This window comes from Galeopterus variegatus, unplaced genomic scaffold (assembly GCF_000696425.1).
Source record: "Galeopterus variegatus unplaced genomic scaffold, G_variegatus-3.0.2 Scaffold182, whole genome shotgun sequence".
NCBI classification, from domain to species: Eukaryota; Metazoa; Chordata; class Mammalia; order Dermoptera; family Cynocephalidae; genus Galeopterus; species Galeopterus variegatus.
Genome location: NW_007726293.1, coordinates 809,016 through 829,771, shown reverse-complemented (window position 1 = coordinate 829,771; position 20,756 = coordinate 809,016). Strand labels below are relative to the sequence as shown.

Sequence of the window (20,756 nt, the reverse complement as noted above, 5' to 3'; positions counted from 1 at the left end):
CTCGGGAGAGGGCGGCGCGGGGGGCGCAGTGCCCCCCCCGCCGCGGGTTCGGTGCGGCCGGTCTCAAAAAAGGACCAAAAAAAAAATTATTCTTTTAGGAAAAAAAATAAATATTACCTCAAGATTTTTAAACAATGTCAAAGAAAAACATCAGGTTATTTTGTGTATTTTATGGGGATGGGGTGATTTTAATTAATTTAGCAAGCCATTATTTTTGGACTTTGAGATGCAAGTGTAGTCATAATTTTTTACAAATTCGTATATGCTGTAGTAATAGGTGTCTGACAGGTTTTTAGAAGTGAAAGAAGAAAGTTTTTTGTTACTGAATATAACTTGTAATCTAAACTTTGAGTAACAGGCCATAAACATACTAATTTTGGATTACTTGAAAAGTTATGATGATTAGGTTTCAGCTTTTAGATCTCTGTATCAAAAGCGATGCTACTGGGAGTGTTTACTTGAATTTAACCTTCAGAATTAAAAATATATGACCACCTATTTACTCTTTAATAATTCTGTATGAATGTATTTAACGAACCATTCATGGCAGCATACTATACACCCTATCTACAAATGTGATCACTTAGTTTTAAGTAAGGAGAAGCAGAAGCTAGTTGTTGAATAAGTGTTTTTCCCAAAAGGAAAATAGTGATTGAGACTTAATGCAAATTTCATTTGTATGCTTTATCCTCCAAAGCTGTTAGAATGTTAACTCTTTTGTAGTATAGAGAATTGGTACATGTGAAAGACCTCAAAGTTTTTCCTTGACACTAGGTGAGAGCTCCACCTTGTGATCTTAGAGCATATTTTAAAAAAATTTAATAACCTGCAGTAGCCCAGAAATGGTGCGGTGAGTTTGATTTTTAAAATCAATACTTTTTTTTTTTAACATTACCTACTGTTACAGTTTGGGGTTTTCCAGCTTAGGTCAAATGGTATTAAACACATTTGAAGACGTGAATTTTTTAATCTAAGTCTTTTGTGAAAGCAAGTAATTTATATGTAACTGTAGACATTTAAAATAAAAATGGAAACATTCTCAGCTCTTCATATAGATTAAAGCTTATACTCTTTAAAATAAATCCCTAATGCCAGCTTATCCATTGTGTTTCCTACCTTTTATGTTACAAAGCAACTTTAATATTTATAATTTTTGTTGAGCTATCATAAACTGTTTTGGTGGTAAATTAGTTATTTAGAGAATGATTAAAATAGTAAAAACTCATACATAGAATTTAGTATTCTTATGTTTAATAATATTAGGTGGCAATAGAGGTAGGTGCCTTCTAGTAGAAATAAATAAGTTTTCACGTTTCTTGTACAGGTAGTTCCAAAAGGATCATTGCTCCCCTGTTCACTACTGTGTTCCCAGTGCCCAGTATTAACGTTTGGTACATGGCAGATACTTTTAATTGGTTGGGTGAATTTTTAATATTTAGAGACTTAAAAACAAGTATTTTACTGGGATTGAAAGTTGGCCAGTTCAGTAATTTTTTCTAAGTCTCTCAGACTCTGATGCAACATTCTTTTCTTTTAGAAATATAGACACTTTGTCTTGAGAGACTCACATCTTTGGTTTTGCTTTTGTATTTGCTTTGGTTTCCAATTACCAAATACATGTTAGTATAGCCTATGCTGTGCAAAATAATTTGACCTTGCAAGATTTACTTTTACACTAGAAATTAATTTTGTGCTATTTAGGGAATGTAGTATGTCACACAATATTTCTCTTATTTAGTGCTCTCTGTTTTTCAGAGCAGTGCATTCTTTGTTCCTTACTAGTGATTTTTTTAGGGAACTTTATGAAATATCTTTAAAGTCTGCTTAAAAACTATGTTGAAGGAAAGCAGCAAGTTTGGTTGTTACGAAAATGCTCATAGAGGCAGGCAGACAGACACAGCAGGATCACATGGCCACTTTATTTCCATCTTGTCATCTAGATGGCCTGACTTGGTTAGAATTTATTAAGTCTGCATCTCTCCAGTTCCTTTAAAAAAACAAACGATAAAAAAGTTTTCTTTTAAAAAATGAGTTAGGATTTTAGGAGGCGAAGGTGTGTCCTACATGTGATGACAAGCCTCAAAACTCCGGTGTACTACTTAGACAATTCCTTAGATTACAGTAAGAATAAAGCCAGATTAACAATTAATGGTCTAGGAGGGGAACAATCCTGGGACAATGATTTAGGGCAAGGGGAAGACCATTGGAAGTTGTATTTAAATAAAGATTTTGCAATATGAGTTCCTTTTGGAAAAAAGGTAAACTCAGAGTGGTGCTATATATAATTCTTGATTATTAACGACTTAATTTGTGGATTATTCATTCTTGTTTTTCCTGTTACTCCATTCGTTATTTTGCTGTTCACAAAAATTTTGTGAAGATAAATTAAAATTTTGTGAAGGAAAGTTAAAATTTTGCTGTTTTAACTTAACTGTGTAGTAAGCTAGGAAATGCAGTGTTTTTAACTTCTGTATATTAATTATTAGTAGCCATGTATGGTGTTTTTTAGATATTTAAAATGAATGGAAAAATTGAATCATCTGTTTTCCGTGAGTTTATTTTATACGAAGAGATCATTAGGTGTTCATCAGTATGTTATATTTGAGCATTTATTATTAATTGGATATGTATAGTCTTACCTCCTTTTTCTTTAGGTGGCCACAGAGTACTGATTCACTTGTGAATAAAAGAAAAACATAAGAGAAAATTACGCATAAGACTAAGAAATTCAGACCTTAGCTTCAGCCTGTTTTCTCCTTTTTGTTATAGACTGGTCATTTGCTTTTAGGTCATTCTCTCATTTGGGAGATGCATCCTTTACCTTCAAAACTAGAAATAATATCCTTCCTATAGCTAGACTTGAACACTTTGGTCACAAATGGAATTTGTTGTCCATATGACATTCTTGGTGTTTAAATTGATTTTAAGTTCCTTCAGGGTGAATAGGTCAGATCTAACGTTTTTCCCCCTTCCCTTCTCAACACATTATCATCATGAAATGGTTATTTATTAATAAGCCATGCTTTGGACTGTATGTTTCCTCTGGGATAGAAAAACATGTTTTTAGAGCATTTAAAAATTATGTCTTAGGTTTTGTTAATTAGCTCCTTTTAACTATATCTGTACACCATCGGCAAAAAGCTATAAATTTTTGGCATCATATTGTGGTTTAAACTTGTCATAGGGATTTCAGAACTAGTAAAAGAATCACATCCTGTTTCTATTAAAGATGTATTAATAATATACATAAAGCCAGGCTAAAGAATCATAATAAATTTAAAAAGTAATTGTAATACAAGCTTCTTTTTTTTTCTCCTACGTGTTATTACTGTGGAGCTGCAAGGGTTATAACAAATCCATATCTAGAAAAAGCAGTCAAATGCAAGGGAATGAAGTCCATATTTACTAAAACATTTCAGCAGGCACTGGGGTTTTAGCTTTTGAGTATGGATATCCCTTCCTAATATTTTTGATGTGTTTATAATAAATACGTCATTTCCTTCTTTTAAAGGATCGTTTTAGAAAAAAGAAGCAAACAATCATTTTACCCACGTAAATATATGAACACATTTCTGACATTGGTGTGTTCCAGAAGATGATAAAGAAATGATAGCAGCTCCAGAAATACCAACTGATTTTAATCTACTACAGTAAGTGAATTATGTTGTGATAATTTTTAAATACTTGTTTTTCTACAACACAGGAAATGTATTGAAGTTAATACTAAAGTTAGTTAAATTTACTTTTGCTTGAAGAGATCTTATATGTGAGATAGTATGAATGCTTTGAAACAGCTTATATCAATGCTCATTGGGCTCTGTAATAGTAATTATTCTATACTTTTTGGTGCTATGTTTTAAATTTATTTATTTATTTTTTTGGTCGTTTTTGGAGACTGGCTGCACCGCGCTCAGCCAATGAGTGCTGTGAGCGCACCGATTGTCCCTATGTAGGATCCAAACCCTCAGCGGGTGCGCCGCTGCTCTCCCAGCGCCGCACTCTCCCGAGTGCGCCATGGGCTCGGCCCTTAAATTTATTTTTTAACTTACATACTGCACAACTTATTATTTTTTGCTGTGTAGTCCTGAGTCCATACTTGGTTTTGCAACAACTATTTTGAGGGAGCATTATAAAAAAAATTTTTTTTTTCCTTTTTGTCTTTTTTTACTGACCGGTAACGGGATCGCAACCCTCGGTGTTGCACCCGCACCGTGCTCAGCCAGTGAGCGGGAACCGGTCTCCACATGGGATCCGAACCCTCGGCGGGAGCGCCGCTGCACTCCCAAGCGGTGCACTCTCCAGTGCGCCACCGGGCCAGCCCATGAAATTCTTAAAAAGTTAAATTTTCTTATTGGTGAAGAATATATATCATGCAGTAGTACTTAGGATATAATGTCAGATTTCTGTTATAAAATCAAATAATGATAGGCTAAAACAAATCTAGGAGGGTAGGACATGCTGTCTATAATTTTTGCCAGAATAAGTTACATGTATATTGGTCCATAAAGAGATTTCAACATAGATATAGCCTTTACCCCCCATCTTATAAAAGCTACCTATACTCTTTAGTCAACCTTTATTCTAATTACTCCTTTGTTTTTGATATAGGAGAGAAATTGAACTACTGTATGTAACAGCGATTTTCATACTAAGCTCCAGTTTCATGAGGTGCCTCAATGAAAAATGCCCATGGGTCTCTTTAACATTATTTTACATGCACATAGTCACACACACACCACATGCTATATTTACTCTTCGGGTCTTTATGAAACTTGATTTGAAAAGAAAGTTTTCATATTTTTAATAATTTAGTTATCTTCAATGGAGAATCTACTAGGATATTGCTAATATTTCAAAGTATGATTTTTTAATGTGACTTTAATCCCAGTGTATATTTACTTTCTTTTCAGATTGTTGAGGAAATTTTCTTTTCTTCCTTTTTTTTTTTTTTTTTGTTTGTTTGTTTGTTTGCTGGAGAGAGGACATGGGATAGTCTGAGAAAAATTAATTTTTGACTAGTTTAAAACTACCAAAGACATTAAGGTTTCCCGGAATCAGAATCTTCAGTGAAGATTTTATATATTGACTTCCTTGTAAGAGTTAATTACTACCTTTGTTAAAAAATATTAAGTGCCTGCTGTATACAGGACATTATATTAGATTCTGTGAGGAATTAAGTGAGGTACTTCTGCCTTTATGAGCTCATAAAGAGAAGATTATGAAATTTCTTGCATACATTAAGATTAGAGACTGTTAAAAAGGTTTGTATTATATACTAGATTATTGACTTAGAATATCTTGAGTAATCAGAGCCTGAAATAGGATAATGGATAAAAGAGAATTGATGTCATGGAGATAGAATAGACCTAGCATTTGATTGGGCATGTGGGGTCAGGGGCACAATGAAGAGGAATGGAAGATTGAGTCATGTGATAGATGACTCCTGATGTTTCAGGCCACTAAATGGTTAACCAAGCAAGCCCCATAAATGTATAAACATGTTATTTCACCAAGGGCAGTTTTTGTTGTTGTTGTTGTTGTTGTTTTGATCTTAAAAACACAGGAAAGCATTGGAGAAAGAATTAGGAGAGTGTTTCTTCCCGGTTGGGGGTTTTTAAGATTCCCATCCTGATTACTCACTTCATCTTTCTTCAGAAGGTTTTTCAGTTAGTAATCAAACCTCTAGTGGCTCATCCTTTTAGTTGGGATAGCCTGGAGATGAGGATTAAGAGTGTAATTGAGCCTTTGATTACTCTGTGGCCATTGGAATATCGTGAAGACTTGTGATTGTTTGCACACTTACAGCAGTTTACTGAGCTCTCTGAGAGCTGGTGTCCCACAAATGTCTTAGGAAGAAAGAAATATTATTTATACGTCAAGATATTTTAAAACATTTTCAGTTTTTTTTGCAAGGCCATATAGGCACATGAGGAGAATATTGATGACAATAATCTTCTTAAGATGTAACAGGCACAAGCTTCAGTATTAATGTTATAATAGTAATTCAGTTTTTGGTACACTAACTCTGGGAAATGGTACTTATTACAGGCCCTTTCCTCTCACATTATAGGACATAGTTAAGATCGCCACTATCTTCAATACATTGTTTAAATTACTTTGTATGTAAGTGCTGTGAATAGTAATTTTGTTTCCTGTTAGCATCTTAACCATTATGTTAGATTTATGAAGTATTCCTATCTCACAGCCTCTGGACAACTGGTTATTGTAGCAATAAAAATGAGAGTAAAAGAAATCTAGATTATAAAGATAGCTGTTCACTTTCATTCCATTTATTTTAAGCAAATCTGGTATAGTGCTAGGTTTACGCATTTAGGGTGGTAAGACCTTTATCTTTTATGGGTGTGGCTCAATTCTGAAATCCAGTGTGACCCAAATACCAATGTTACTATGCCTTGCCTTAAGCATTTAAATGAGGATATGTTACCTCTATCTATCTAGATATACCCATGTTTACACATATAGAAGGCATCACACATGTTTATTTAAATCAGTCTTCTTATCCTGTGCTGGCCAGCTGCCAAAAAAATAAAATAAAATAAAGATAAAAAATAAATCGGTCTACTTCCTTATGTGTGTGAGAAAATCCAGATGATACAAAGTGGCCCCTACACTCCCTCAAAACAAGGGACAATTTATTAGGATTTATAGATTCATATGTTGGAGATTGAAGAGACTTTAGAGATTTCATTCTTTCCTGCATATACATTGTTTATAGATGAAAAGATTGAGAGGTTTTCACTTGTACAAGATCACTCAGTTACATAGTACTAGAACTGGTTCTCCTGACAATACATTACCACCTCTTTTCTTCATAAAGGATATTGGTCATTTAGCATACTTCCCTACTGTATTTCAAACGATTTAATTTGTAAAAATGTTTTATACATTCCCTTTCAGAAATAAATGTTTTGTATAGTGACTCACCTATATTTATAAATATTTGGGGGGGGGGGAGGTAGGAAAGGTCAGAGGATCCATAGTATTGCTAAAATTCTCTAGTAAATTTTGTCCAGTGCCTTGTGTTAAAATACAGTTTTCCTTCAGCACTATGGTCTTTGAACCAGAAAAGGGAAGCAGCTATTACTCAGATATTTGTATTTTAGTTTACTGTTTTTGTAGTTGGTTATGTAATCTTGTATGTTTGGTAAAATACTATGGTATGATGTTTTGGGAAAGCATCTTAATTACTTTTAAAGCTACTATGTTTTGTAATGAGTTAACCAAGCATTTCTTTTAGAAAATATGGCAAAAATTAGAAACTCCATCTACATTTCTAAGGAAGGTTTTAAATATTTGCTTATGTTTCTGTCACAGGGAGTCAGAGACACATTTTTCTTCTGACACAGATTTTGAAGACATCGAAGGAAAAAACCAAAAGCAAGGCAAAGGCAAAGTATGTACCAATCATGTGACTTTGTTTTGGTTATGATTATATATATGTCTCAGATGTTTTTATCTTTCAAAAATGGCTTTTTTTGGGGGGGGTTATTGGTATGGTAAGCTTTCTGAGTACATGTGGTCCTTTTGGATTCCAGACCAAATAGCTTTTTTTTTTTTAAAAAATAAAGATGACTGGTAAGGTGTTCTTAACCTTTGACTTGGTGTTATCAGCACCACGCTCTCCCAGGTGAGCTAACCGGCCATCCCTATATAGGGATCTGAACCCGTGGCCTTGGTGCTATCAGCACCACAGTCTCCCAAGTGAGCCACGGGCCGGCCCAGACCAAATAGCTTTTGATTGTCTGTTTCCATTGCTGTAAAGTTGAAATTAATATACTACATCATTATTGTTTATTTTTTAAATTTATTTTTATTATTGTTTATTTTGTAAAGCACATTATGCTAAGCAAAATGTGATATTCTGTTGGCTTTATTTTTATTTTCCCATAAGTAGTACAATATAAAACAAAGCAATACGTAAGCTTTCTTATTCTTATGCACCCTAAAATGTAACATACAACCATTTTAAGTCTAATGGGATATGACTGACAATCGTTTTACTCTTTATAAGTAAAAAAAAAAAAAAAACTAACAAAGTTAAGTCTGAGTCAATAGAATGCAAACTTAGAGTATGAGTGGGTACTCTGAGGGTTATGAATAACTTGATGTAAGTAGTTAAATTATTTTGTTTTGAAAAGTACATTTGAACTCTCTGCATGTATGTAAATACATTTTGCAAAAGATCACTCATTTTTGTTTTTCAGCATTTTTTCCCCAAAATGAATTATGGATTTATATTTTCTCATGACAAACATACTTTGAAAATTCTAGACGATACAGAAATGTTTGATTACCCAGTGGTAATTTATTTTTTAAACATTTCGATGAACATTCTTTTATACATATACCTACGTATAAACATGCATACAGAATTTTACTTAAATAGAATCATACCATGCAAACTTTTTAATGTGCTTTTAAAACTCAATTGTATGTTTGTCAGTATCTTTCCAGTCAGTGAAAGATATTTTAAAGTTGGCGTAACATCGCATTTTATGTATGGAACATTATTTAACTAGTCCTTGGAATTTTTTAAAGAGTGCTCTTAATTCATGTGTTTCAAACTTGTCTATGCTTTCTTAATTAGTTCCTTTAAAACGTAGAAGTTTGGGGCCGGCCCGTGGCTCAGTTGGGAGAGTGTGGTGCTGATAACATCAAGGCTGTGGGTTCGGATCCCTATAAAGGGATGGCCGGTTAGCTCACTCGGGAGAGCGTGGTGCTGACAACACCAAGTCAAGGGTTAAAGATACCCTTACCAGTCATCTTTAAAAAAAAAAAAGTAGAAGTTTTTAGAGAGAGGGGGTTATGAATAGAAATGTTAACATACGACTATCCAAAGGTAGCCATAATTTTAGTGGGCAGTATATGGTTATTCATTAGAAAATCATGTTTTCTTCAATCTGCTTTTACCTTTGATTTAATGTACAAGTTGGGACAAGACCCCCAGTGGCATCTGAATAGAGAACTTCCAAAAGTTTTTGTGCCACAGTTTGGTTAACTTTATATAGCCACTGCTATGGGTGAGATGTTATGGATTAAATCAAGGATTTATTTTAATAATAAGAGCAACTGCATTTTGACACTATACTTTGTATATTCCGTGCACTGTGCTAATAATTTTACATACATTATCTAATTTCATATTTGAACAACACTGTGGATTAGAAAACTTATTTTATAAATAGGAAACGGAGGTCCACTGAGCCTTAGTCTTAAAGGATTTGAGCTCAGATCTGTGCCCTTAACCTACTATACTATACCACCTCCTAAAGTCTTTTTTTAAAAAGAGAGTTTTGTTTTCTCTACGAGAATGTACCCAGGTTAGCGTATTTCCTTCTTGTACTTCCCTTGTATTATTAGTCTTCATACATTTTTTTCTTTCACACAGCATATTCATTGAGCCATTTTAATTGTTCTAATTAGTTTTTCATACTGACAGGGAGTACTGAGGCACATTACAGATAAATTGCAAATATATAGCTCCATGTTAATTATTATTAACATTTTATACTTTTCTAGTATACTCCTTGTAGTAGATTTTTTCTTTCAACCTTATCTCTGAAATTACTTTTACTGGGGACAAAAGCCTTTCATTCTACAATTGGGGTTAATGACTTAGGTTTACAAAGACTAAATCTCATGAACAAAATAATGTAAATTAACAAGTAACGTATTTCAGGTGTTGGGAGGGGGTTCAAAGTAAGTATTAAGAGTAGGGTGGTTTGGGACCCTTGAAGAAAGAGGAAGCACCCGCTATGGAATAAAATAACAGAAGCAGGCTGTCAGTTGACATAAGTTTGTAGGTGTGGCTGTAGATCAGGGGTCTGCAAACTGTGGCCTGTTTTTGTACTGCTCACGGGCTTAAGAATGGTTTATACATTTTTAAGGATTATGAAAATAAAGAAAATGTGGCAGAGATGGTATGTCCAAGAAAGCCTGAGATATTTACTATCTGGTACTTTACAGGAAGCTTGCTGACCCTTGCTCTCTTGATCACAGAATGTGTAGATCTAAAAGACACCTTAGAAACCATCGAATCCAGAAGTCAGAAAACTTTTTCTTTTAAGATTTAGTTCAACCTTGGCATTTTAGACATGAGGTCTCTGAGTTTAGTGAATTGCTTGTTTTTCTTTAACAAGGTATAAAAGCTTTGGGAGGTATTTTATTTATAACTAAGGCATGTAGTGAACCTTTTCACTGATTTATGAAGCCTCCACCCACAGTGCTGACAACTTTCTTAGAATGGAGGTTTATTTCCATTAGTCAAATTTTCATGATAAATAATTGTTGGAGGGAAGACCCAGGGCAAGAGTGAGGTTGATAGACCTATTCATACAGTTTAGAATTCCTTATTCAGAGCACCGTGACAGAAATAAGTCAGAATGTAGAACTAAGTATGAATTACTTATTTGATAAAGAATTTCGTTATTCTTGCTGCCCACTTTAACACAGCACAAGGGACTATTATAAAGCTTAGAGACAGCCACCTTGATTTACTACACTCTAGGGATTTCTCTGATTAAACTTCAGAGATCTTCTTTACAGTGGTTTTTAAACTTTGTTGATATTTTGAGGGCTTTTAATTCTGTGATGTCACATTAATTTTCAAAATTGATTCAAATGTTGATTTTGTGTCATTGTTATTTGTGTCATTGTGTCATTGTTGGTCTTTCTATAGCAGATTTAGATTAAAGTAACATTTATTGAGCTCCTATAAACATACATTTTCTCATTTTACAGTGATAATAGATATTTTTCTACTTTATTATGTACTGTGTATGTTACTAAGTACTTTGCATTTTTGTTATCACAGCAACTGTAAGGTAGGCACAGTTTTATCCCTACTTTACAAATTAGAAAAAAATCTCTGAAGCACAGTATGGTTAGTCAACTTAACTTGCTCAAGATCACTCAGCTAATAGGAGGAGAAATTTGGACCCACTCAGTCTGTCTTTCTACAGAGGCTATGCTCCTAACTACCATGTTGTATGAGGCATATGGTAATAAAATGTAAACAATTGACACCACAAATGGGCTGTTGTAACCATATGTTTTAGGTTTTAATATATGTGGATGGCATTCTCCTTTAGGTCAAGTTTAAGCATGTTATAATTATGTGTACCCTATCAGCTGCTTCTTCTGTAGCTTTGTTTTGAAATCCGAAGGATAGTAATATAATTTAACCAATTGGTGTTTTTCTTTTTTTTTTTACGCAGACTTGTAAAAAAGGCAAAAAGGGCCCAGGAGAAAAGGGCAAAGGTGGAAATGGAGGAGGAAAACCTCCTGGTCCAAACCGAATGAATGGTCATCACCAACAGAATGGAGTGGAAAACATGATGTTGTTTGAAGTTGTTAAAATGGGCAAGAGTGCTATGCAGGTAATATTTATGGAGTTCTTCTCAGTTTATTTGTGCATTTTAAACTTTAGTGAGTTTATAAAGTATAGCCCTGATTGCATTTAATAAATACACTACTTATTAGAAAAAGCAACAAACTAGTCAGAAAACTCTAGGGATCTGTCAATTCAGACATAAGACCTTTAAGCTGTGTCTTGAGTCATTTTCTGCTGCATTATTTTCTTTTAATGGAATACAGTAAAAAATTATTTGGTTAAAAAAGTATGCTGTTATAAACACTGGCTATGAGGTTTTAGTTTCCCCTGAATTTATATAGCTGGTATTAACATACGAAGTCCTTTTCCCATATGGAATTCTTGGTTGAGTGATTTAATATAATCACTATCTACTTTAGTGAATTATTTTAGTTGCTGTTGTCTGTTACAAATTTTATTACTTGTGCTTATTTCTTAGCAGAAGAGTAAAAAAGTTGGAGGCACATCCATGTCAAATCATACTAATTATGTTTCTTCTGCATAATTTTATGACAGTAGAAGCACTTAGGCCTTACAGTGTTGGCTAAATCCAGGTGGTTTTTTTTTTTTTTTTTGTCTTTTTTCCGTGTCCGGCAACGGATCGCAACCCTCAGTGTTGCACCCACACCTCGCTCAGCCAGTGAGCGGGAGCCGGTCTGTACGTGGGATCCGAACCCTCGGACGGGAGCGCCGCCGCGCTTCCCAAGTGCGCCACTGGGCTGGCCCTTTTTTTTTTTTTTTGTCTTTTTTCCGTGTCCGGCAACGGATCGCAACCCTCAGTGTTGCACCCACACCTCGCTCAGCCAGTGAGCGGGAGCCGGTCTGTACGTGGGATCCGAACCCTCGGACGGGAGCGCCGCCGCGCTTCCCAAGTGCGCCACTGGGCTGGCCCTTTTTTTTTTTTTTTGTCTTTTTTCCGTGTCCGGCAACGGATCGCAACCCTCAGTGTTGCACCCACACCTCGCTCAGCCAGTGAGCGGGAGCCGGTCTGTACGTGGGATCCGAACCCTCGGACGGGAGCGCCGCCGCGCTTCCCAAGTGCGCCACTGGGCTGGCCCTTTTTTTTTTTTTTTGTCTTTTTTCCGTGTCCGGCAACGGATCGCAACCCTCAGTGTTGCACCCACACCTCGCTCAGCCAGTGAGCGGGAGCCGGTCTGTACGTGGGATCCGAACCCTCGGACGGGAGCGCCGCCGCGCTTCCCAAGTGCGCCACTGGGCTGGCCCTTTTTTTTTTTTTTTGTCTTTTTTCCGTGTCCGGCAACGGATCGCAACCCTCAGTGTTGCACCCACACCTCGCTCAGCCATGGAGCGGGAACCGGTCTGTATGTGGGATCTGAACCCTCGGCGGGAGCGCTGCCGTGCTCCCAAGCGGCACACTGTAGCAGTGCGCCACCGGGCCGGCCCCAGGTGGTTTTTTAAACACGAAATAAGTACTATACTCAAGGAATATACGTACTTAATAAAGTTTTTATTTAATTTATAAAAGTTGTAGAGAACATTTTGTCTTCATAAAATTAACTTTAATCGGTAATAGGTGCACACAGATGGAGAAACTAGCCATGGCAAACCGAATTAGGCTTTTTGTTATTAATAAAACTGAAACACAAAGCTTGTTTATAAATATAAAGTTATCTTAATATGTGTGGTTTTATAAATAAAATTTAAAATATCAGTTGGGACTAAAAAAGCAATTTTACATGTAAAATGTAAAAATACTTAGTTGTTTGAGCTTTCACCAATTTTATAGAGCAAAGAACTTAATAAATACCAAATTCATTCACAGCATTTTAATTCACCTTCATTTATCCATCTTGAAAGTTTGCTTTCGTATAGTTGTGATTAGGGTGTGGACTCTTTTTCTTGTTTAATTTTATTTATTTATTTTTTAAAAGATGACCGGTAAGGGGATCTTAACCCTTTACTTCGTGTTGTTAGCACCACACTCTCCCAAGTGAGCTAACGGATATCCCTGTATAGGGATCTGAACCCGTGGCCTTGGTGTTATCAGCACTACACTCTCCCAACTGAGCCACAGGCGGACCCTTGTTTAATGTTTTAAATGATTGTTTTGAATGCACATTTGGATTTTAAAAGAACAAATGATGTCGTCTTATGTTACTATGCTATGGTTTATTTAGTCTTTCCCTAATTAAAAAATTTACCTCCTGGCCTGGCCCGTGGCTCACTCCGGAGAGTGCAGTGCTGATAACACCAAGGCCATGGGTTCGGATTGCGTATAGGGATGGCTGGTTGCTCACTGGGTGAGCATGGTGCTGACAACACCAAATCAAGGGTTAAGATCCCCTTACCGGTCATCTTTAAAAAAAAAAAAACTTACCTCCTTCTCTCCAATTCTCCTTTTGGGTTTATTTTATCAAAAGGATAAATTAATCTCAGTTATATTATGTTCCGTTTCATTACTTTTAATTTGTATATTATACTTTTTCTGTATTAATAGTATTAATACAAAATACTATTTTGTTCTAAGTAGTTAAATGCATTAATCTTTTTTCTGTAATCTTTCATTTTAACATCAGTGTTCTTAGTCCGTTCAGGCTGCTATAAAAGAATAACATACTAGGTAGCTTATAAATGATAGAAATTCATTTCTCACAGTTCTGGAGGCTGGGAGGTCCAAAATTAAGGCATCTGCAGGTTCAGTGTCTGGTGAGGGCCTGCTTTCTGATTCATAGATGGCACCCTCTTGCTGTGTCCTCACATGGTAAAAGGGTAAGGTAGTTGTCTAGGTCCACTTTTATAAGGGCACTAATCTCATGAGGGCAGCCCTCATAACGTAATCATCTTCCAAAGGCCCCACTTTTTTCCCCCCCCTTTTTGTCTTTTTTACTGACCAGTAACGGGATTGCAACCCTCCGTGTCTCGCCCGTACCGGGGACCGGCGATGGGATCGCAACCCTCGGTGTTGCGCCCGCACCGCCCTCAGCCAGTGAGCGGGAACCGGTCTCCACATGGGATCCGAACCCTCGGCGGGAGCGCCGCCGCACTCCCAAGCGGCGCACTCTTCAGTGCACCACCGCAAAGGCCCCACTTTTTAATAGCACTGCATTGGTGATCAGAGTTCAACATAATGAAGTTTGGGTGGACACAGACATTCAGACCATAGCCATCAGAAGCCTGGACTTATAGCCACAACTACTTAGACTCTTCTATTTTTGTCTGGTCTGTAGGGTTTTTGTTTAAGTTTTTGGCTCATCAGAATTTTAAAAAGAATATGGTGAGGATTTAGCTTTATATTTCATTCTTTTTATTAATGGTATCTCACTGTTTAAAGAATGAATATTTGTCTATTTATGTGTTGCTTATTGTTTGCCATATATTAAGATTGTACCTCTATACCATTCTTTTTTTTTAATTCAGAAATATGTTATAAAACATTACATCACAGCCAACTGGGTCTTATCACAGGAATGCATTTTTCCTTTTCTAAATGTTTCCTCCTTAAAAGGGAATGTCTACAGCATATCTCTCTTAATTTCCCTCAATCTTTTCTCCACCTCCAGTTTATGATGTGTATTTCTACTAGTGTTACCTTTCTAAGACCAGATTTGATGAGAAAGTCCCCCATTTAGAAACTTCCAAGGGTCGTTCCTTATCTAAAAGTTCCAGCCCAGATCCATGAACTTACCTTCTTTTGACCTTTATTTAGTCTTCAATTTGCCTTTCTTACTAATATCTGTTAGTGCTCCCTATTGAAAAATATTCTGTTATTTTGTTCTGCATTTCCTCATTGACCCAGGCATTCTCTGCTTTAAAAAAAAAAAAGCAGGCTGGCTGGTTAGCTCACTTGGGAGAGGGTGGTGCTGAGAACACCAAGGTCAAGGATTCGGATCCTTGTACCAGCCAGCCACTAAAAAACAAACAACTACAACAAAAAACATAAAGAAACAACAACAACAGAAATTTTATTTTGATTCCATTTCAGTATTAATATTTAAACATTTATTACAGTGTTTTAGCCAAGAAGAAATATGGGTTTGTTTTTAATATTTTCTAGTGTATCTTTAATGTCACTAAGAATAGTAATAAGTAATTACACTTTATAGAATTGAGTCCCATATAGTTAGTTAGTTTTCGTATTCTTTTAAATGCAAAATAAAGAGAAGCCTGTCATTTTGTGCTATCTAACAATTGTTTTGCTAAATTTGATTCTATCTTATTGTTAAAATCGAACTTTAAATTTCAGTATACAAGTACATATTAATTTAATGTGATACTATATAATGTTGAATTTTATGACTTTCATCATACTTGATTCTTAGAATATTAAAAAAAGCTAACAATTTTATTTGTTTTCCCTCTGCTGTAGTCGGTGGTGGATGATTGGATAGAATCATACAAGCATGACCGAGATATAGCACTTCTTGACCTTATCAACTTTTTTATTCAGTGTTCAGGCTGTAAAGGTAAGAAATATTTATTTTGGAAGTAGAAGCTCTCAAATAGTCACTTCTTTTTTTGTTCCACCTAAAGAGATGTTAGTACTTTACATGGAAAATAATGCCAAGATATTGGTTTATTTGCATTCTATTCATACTAAATGTATCAGGAAAAAAGAGCAAAGAAAAAAGTAAGAGAGAAAGTCTATCGACAGTTGTGTTCATATGTGAAAGTTATCTAAAAACTTGGAAATTAGTAATTGTTTTATTAGATATATTTCCCACATTCAGCATCTGGTTTTAGGAACAAAGAAATGGATTAAGAAGGGAGGAAGAAGATAATGAAGAGATACAGGTTCAGGTGGCAGGGAATTGTAAAGTGTAGGAAATTAAAAAGCCATGAATAACAGTAAGTAAGTTAAGTAAGGTATTGGTGAAATTTCTAGTTCTTCTAAAAAATAGAGAAATGCTCTGGGGGTAGTGGCATCTTCTTTAAAGTGTCTTTACTTTATTTAAAAGAGTTTTAAAGTAGGAGTGGAAAAAGTACAGAATATAGAAATTTCTTCCCTAGGATAAAAGTATTTAGGGCAGGCATTTGGCAGAGGGACAAAATTATGTAAGTTGGGGAGTCATACATTCTCATCTGGATCAGTAAATGAGTCAGTCAAGATCCCTAATATTTGGCTCATTGTTGAAAGTCTAGAAGATGCCCGGGCATATAAATTGTATGGAGTTTTCCAGGGGCATTACATTTTTTATTAAAATTGAGCCAAAAACGTGGGCATTAGAAATCAGGAGGGAAGATTGCTTAAAATTACCAAAAGTTAAGATGCTAAAGAATGACTTATTTAAATAAATGTGGAAAAAGAATTAAAAGAAGCAATTTACATTAATAGTTCAATACTCCTTTAAAAATACTGTCATTGTAATTGAAAAACAAGTAACATTGACATTTTATTTGCAGTTGATCACAACATTCAGTGTAGTATGCATGTTAAATGTTACCTATATGTGAGGCCTGAAAGATAGACAAATATATTAAATTCTTGTGCCTGTAATCTTCATAATGCCAGTAACATGGTCAATTTTGGGAAATTTTTAAAGGTCTTAACCTTAGAGTATAGGGACCTGCCTCCTTTACTTGACTTAGCTAAAATACAGGTTGCTGCGATTTAGTATTAGAAAATTTTATTGACTGTGCTGGGGTAGAATAGAATGGGTACAAATAACCTGTTATGTTAGGTGATCAGCGGGCATGCCCTTTGTCATTAGTTTCTTTGCAAATGAAAGTTTAAGTATAGAGCAACTCAACAGCTGCCAGAAATAATTTGATGAATTGAAATTCTAATTTTTATCTTTAGTCTTCCCTGTTATAATGTAGTTTGACCATTTTGAGTTTCTTATTTAGGCTTCTGAAGGCTTAAAACAAGGCCATAGAGCATTTTCCCTTTTTCAGATTCATTTTTTTCCTGGCATCAATTTCTTTATAAATTAGGAGCTTGCTAACCAACAGTTGAATATACCTTGTTGCCAACCAGGTTGTCAAGGTTTCTAAACATTTAAGATGTTGAAAACATAAATTATCAGGTAAATTTGAGCACTGTCATAATGTTTATATTAGAATCAAGCAATCTGCATAAAGGGGAATTTATCATATAATCAAGGTTAAGGTTCTTAAGTACTTTTACAAAGAAAATTGTTTTGATAGAATTCTTTCATAAATGAGTTAGAAACTTCTTTACATATGCTCCATTGTACTTTAACTTTTTCCTGTGGACTCGGGGTTTCATTATGAGCATCAGTTATTTTACTGTAATATAGTGATGCCTTTTTTTTTTTTCCTTTTTGTCTTTTTTACTGACCGGTAACGGGATCACAACCCTCGGTGTCGCGCCCATACCGGGGACCGGCAACGGGATCGCAACCCTCGGTGTTGCACCCGCACCGCGCTCAGCCAGTGAGTGGGAACCGGTTTCCACATGGGATCCGAACCCTCGGCGGGAGCGCCGCCACACTCCCAAGCGGCGCACTCTCCAGTGCGCCACCGGGTCGGCCCTAGTGATGCCTTTTACAGCTGGAGGCATGGAGGGATGTTTGGCCCTACACAGAATGGCTCTGGGCTGCTCTGTTGGTGATTCTGCACCCAGTGTTGTTTCTTTCTTGGTCAGCAGTCACTTTTCAATTTACCAGTTTTTTAGTAGTCTCACTTCATTTTAAAGGCAGTGGGCTCTGGTCTGATGTTCTAATGGTGGTTTCATGCCTGCCTCAGGAGATAATGCATGGAGTTGTGACAGCTACTTTCTTTTCTACTCTGAGGCTTCCTTCTTATTTTTGGGTCTCTGGCTGACATATGGTTTGTGAGAAGAGGGGAGGAGCTTTAGAAATGGGGCATTTGTCAAAATGTATGCTATATGTTTGCTTTGAGATTTATTTATATTTCATAGAGATTGTTTCAGAAATTGAGTTCCTTGTTCTTTTCTAGCATTGCTGTGAGTGTACAGCACCTGGGTATAAATTATGGGAAGGTTTGGAAGAGTTATACATGATTCTAGTTTAAAAACAAAAAACTATCAAATGGTTTTTGAGAGTATGTTTCTTTAGCCAGAGAAATGGTGCTTTCTTCTGAATTTATCAGTTTTTTTTTTTTTTTTTTTTGTCTCCTTTTTGAGACCGGCTGCACTGTGCTCAGCCAGTGAGCGCTGTGAGTGCACTGGTCATCCCTATATAGGATCTGAACCCGCGGCGGGAGTGCTGATGCGCTCCCAGCGCCGCACTCTCCCGAGTGCGCCACGGGCTCGGCCCCATCAGTTTTTTTTAAAAGTCATTTGGTTCTTTAGGGTTGTGGTAAGTAAGGGCTCTCCTAGGGCACCACCACTAGAAATTGATCTCACCCAGGGAGGGCAGCATGATGTTGGTGAATAATCTCACAGAAATTATTTAATTTCTCTTAGCCTTAACCATAGTGTCTGTGAAGCAGAGATCATAGCTTTATAGCTCTGTGTGTACACACATACAAATATATGCATATACAGAATATAGCTGTGGTCAATTGGAAATCTACGTTCATTTTCTATATTTCTTATTATAAATCTCACCTTCCTATACTCATACATTCTTCTTTTAGATATGTTTATGGTATTCCTAGTGATAAAAGTGGTAAGCAAGTAAACAATCTGGCAATAAAAATATGGTTATAAAAATCCAGTTTTTACATTTATTCTTTCTCCCTCTTTCTGTCTTCGTCTCTCTCTTTTTTTGTAAATATGATGCCCTGTCAGTGGAAGTTCATGTACTCTTCTTCCTGCATTGCCTCCTAAAATAACTTTTTTCTAGAACTCCCCTTTTTGATATTTAATGTCCACCTGGCTAATATTTACTACTACTTGTAATGTGCACCCTTTCTTCTACCCTCTCCCATCCTCATTTAAAATTCTAAAGGTCCTTATCAAATTATTTCTTTATGAAACAGTTCTTGATTCCTTAACTTACAGTGTTTTTTTTTTTGCCTGAGCTATAGTATTTCTTGGCATTACCACTCATCAGGACGTTTATTATGTACTACCTTTAATAGTTTTTCTTTCTTTTTTTTCTCTTGTTCTTTATTTTTAACTTCCACCTAGATTACAGGCTTCTGGATAGGTGGGAATTACACTTTACTACTTATGCTTATTTGCAGCCTTCTTAGAGGATGTTAGGATATGTTGCCTTACACACAATAGTGCCTGGCTAAAATGATCTCTACCTATTACTCTTTTCCCTGTCATCTTCAGGTTCATCTTCCAAATTTTAAATGTTATCCTGGATGCTGCCTCACTCTTGATGGCATATGGTTTATGTTAAAGGGGCAAAGCCAGTATACATAGGTACATAGCATGAGTAAAGTAAGCCAGGTAGAAATGGCCGAAGCTGATTGTGCTAGGAAGGAAGATACCTCTCAGAAGTGTGAGGTTGTTTTCTTGTGCATTTTGAGAGTGTCATTCATTTGTGGTTTGTTTATGGATTTCAGTATCATGGTAAAGATCATTGGATGAAGAAGTATGCTTTGATTGTGTGACTGTAGACTTAGTGTTAGAGACTGACTTAAAGTTCTCTTTATTTTTTTTTTCATTACACTGTGTATTAACTTCTGACACTTGCAAATTTCAGGAGTTGTCACAGCAGAAATGTTTAGACATATGCAGAACTCTGAGATAATTCGAAAAATGACTGAAGAATTTGATGAGGTAACTTACTACCCTAAATGTTTTGATAATTTGATGCATGTTGATCTTGACTTACTCCAGAAAGCATTTTAAAATTCTAAGTATTAATGTTGTGGATAAGAACTTTGGCATTAGATTTAATCAAATGATGGTTGTGTGGCCTTGGATAGGTTATTGTCTTGGCATCAGTTTCAACCTCTGTGAAATGAGGCTCTTCATACTTTTCTAATAAGGCTTTTATGAAGATTGAATTGAGTAATGTTTGAAAATTGCCTAGCATTTAAAAATTCCTCACACATAGCAAGAACTTAATAAATGGTAGCTATTATTATTATTGTCAAAAATTAAAATTTCAAGGAAGAATATAATTTAGAGCATAGGAACATATCCTGGAATGTTGTAAAAGATTAGATCAATATTTGAGGAACTAGGTAGCTTAGGCAAAAGAATATATAGATTATTTTATTATTTAAAAACTCCTTCAGGCCGGCCCGTGGCTCACTCGGTAGAGTGCGGTGCTGATAACACCAAGGCCACGGGTTCGGATCCTATATAGGGATGGCCGGTTTGCTCACTAGCTGAGCGTGGTGCTGACAACACCAAGCCAAGGGTTGAGATCCCCTTACCGGTCATCTTTAAAAAAAAAAAAAAAAAAAAAAATTTAATCATTATTGATATTAATTGAAAAATTGGTCTATGGCTTTCTTGTCTTTTGCAGTCTTTGTCAGGTATGTATTTTATATTTCCTTCATAAAAATAATTTGG

The 20,756-nt window shown here is 35.8% G+C and overlaps 1 protein-coding gene across 2 annotated transcripts in view; it reads left to right on the top strand.

Annotated features, from left to right (window-relative positions):
* The window catches only part of STAG2 (stromal antigen 2), a 122,166-nt gene that overhangs the window by 41,152 nt on the left and 60,258 nt on the right, over positions 1-20,756 (top strand). For both annotated transcript variants that reach the window (XM_008564246.1, XM_008564238.1), the window contains exons 2-6: positions 3,512-3,650; positions 7,336-7,414; positions 11,238-11,399; positions 15,720-15,816; positions 19,936-20,012. In XM_008564246.1, coding sequence (XP_008562468.1) covers positions 3,607-3,650; positions 7,336-7,414; positions 11,238-11,399; positions 15,720-15,816; positions 19,936-20,012 — 459 coding nt within the window. In that variant the 5' untranslated portion in view covers positions 3,512-3,606. The remainder of the gene's footprint in view (positions 1-3,511; positions 3,651-7,335; positions 7,415-11,237; positions 11,400-15,719; positions 15,817-19,935; positions 20,013-20,756) is intronic.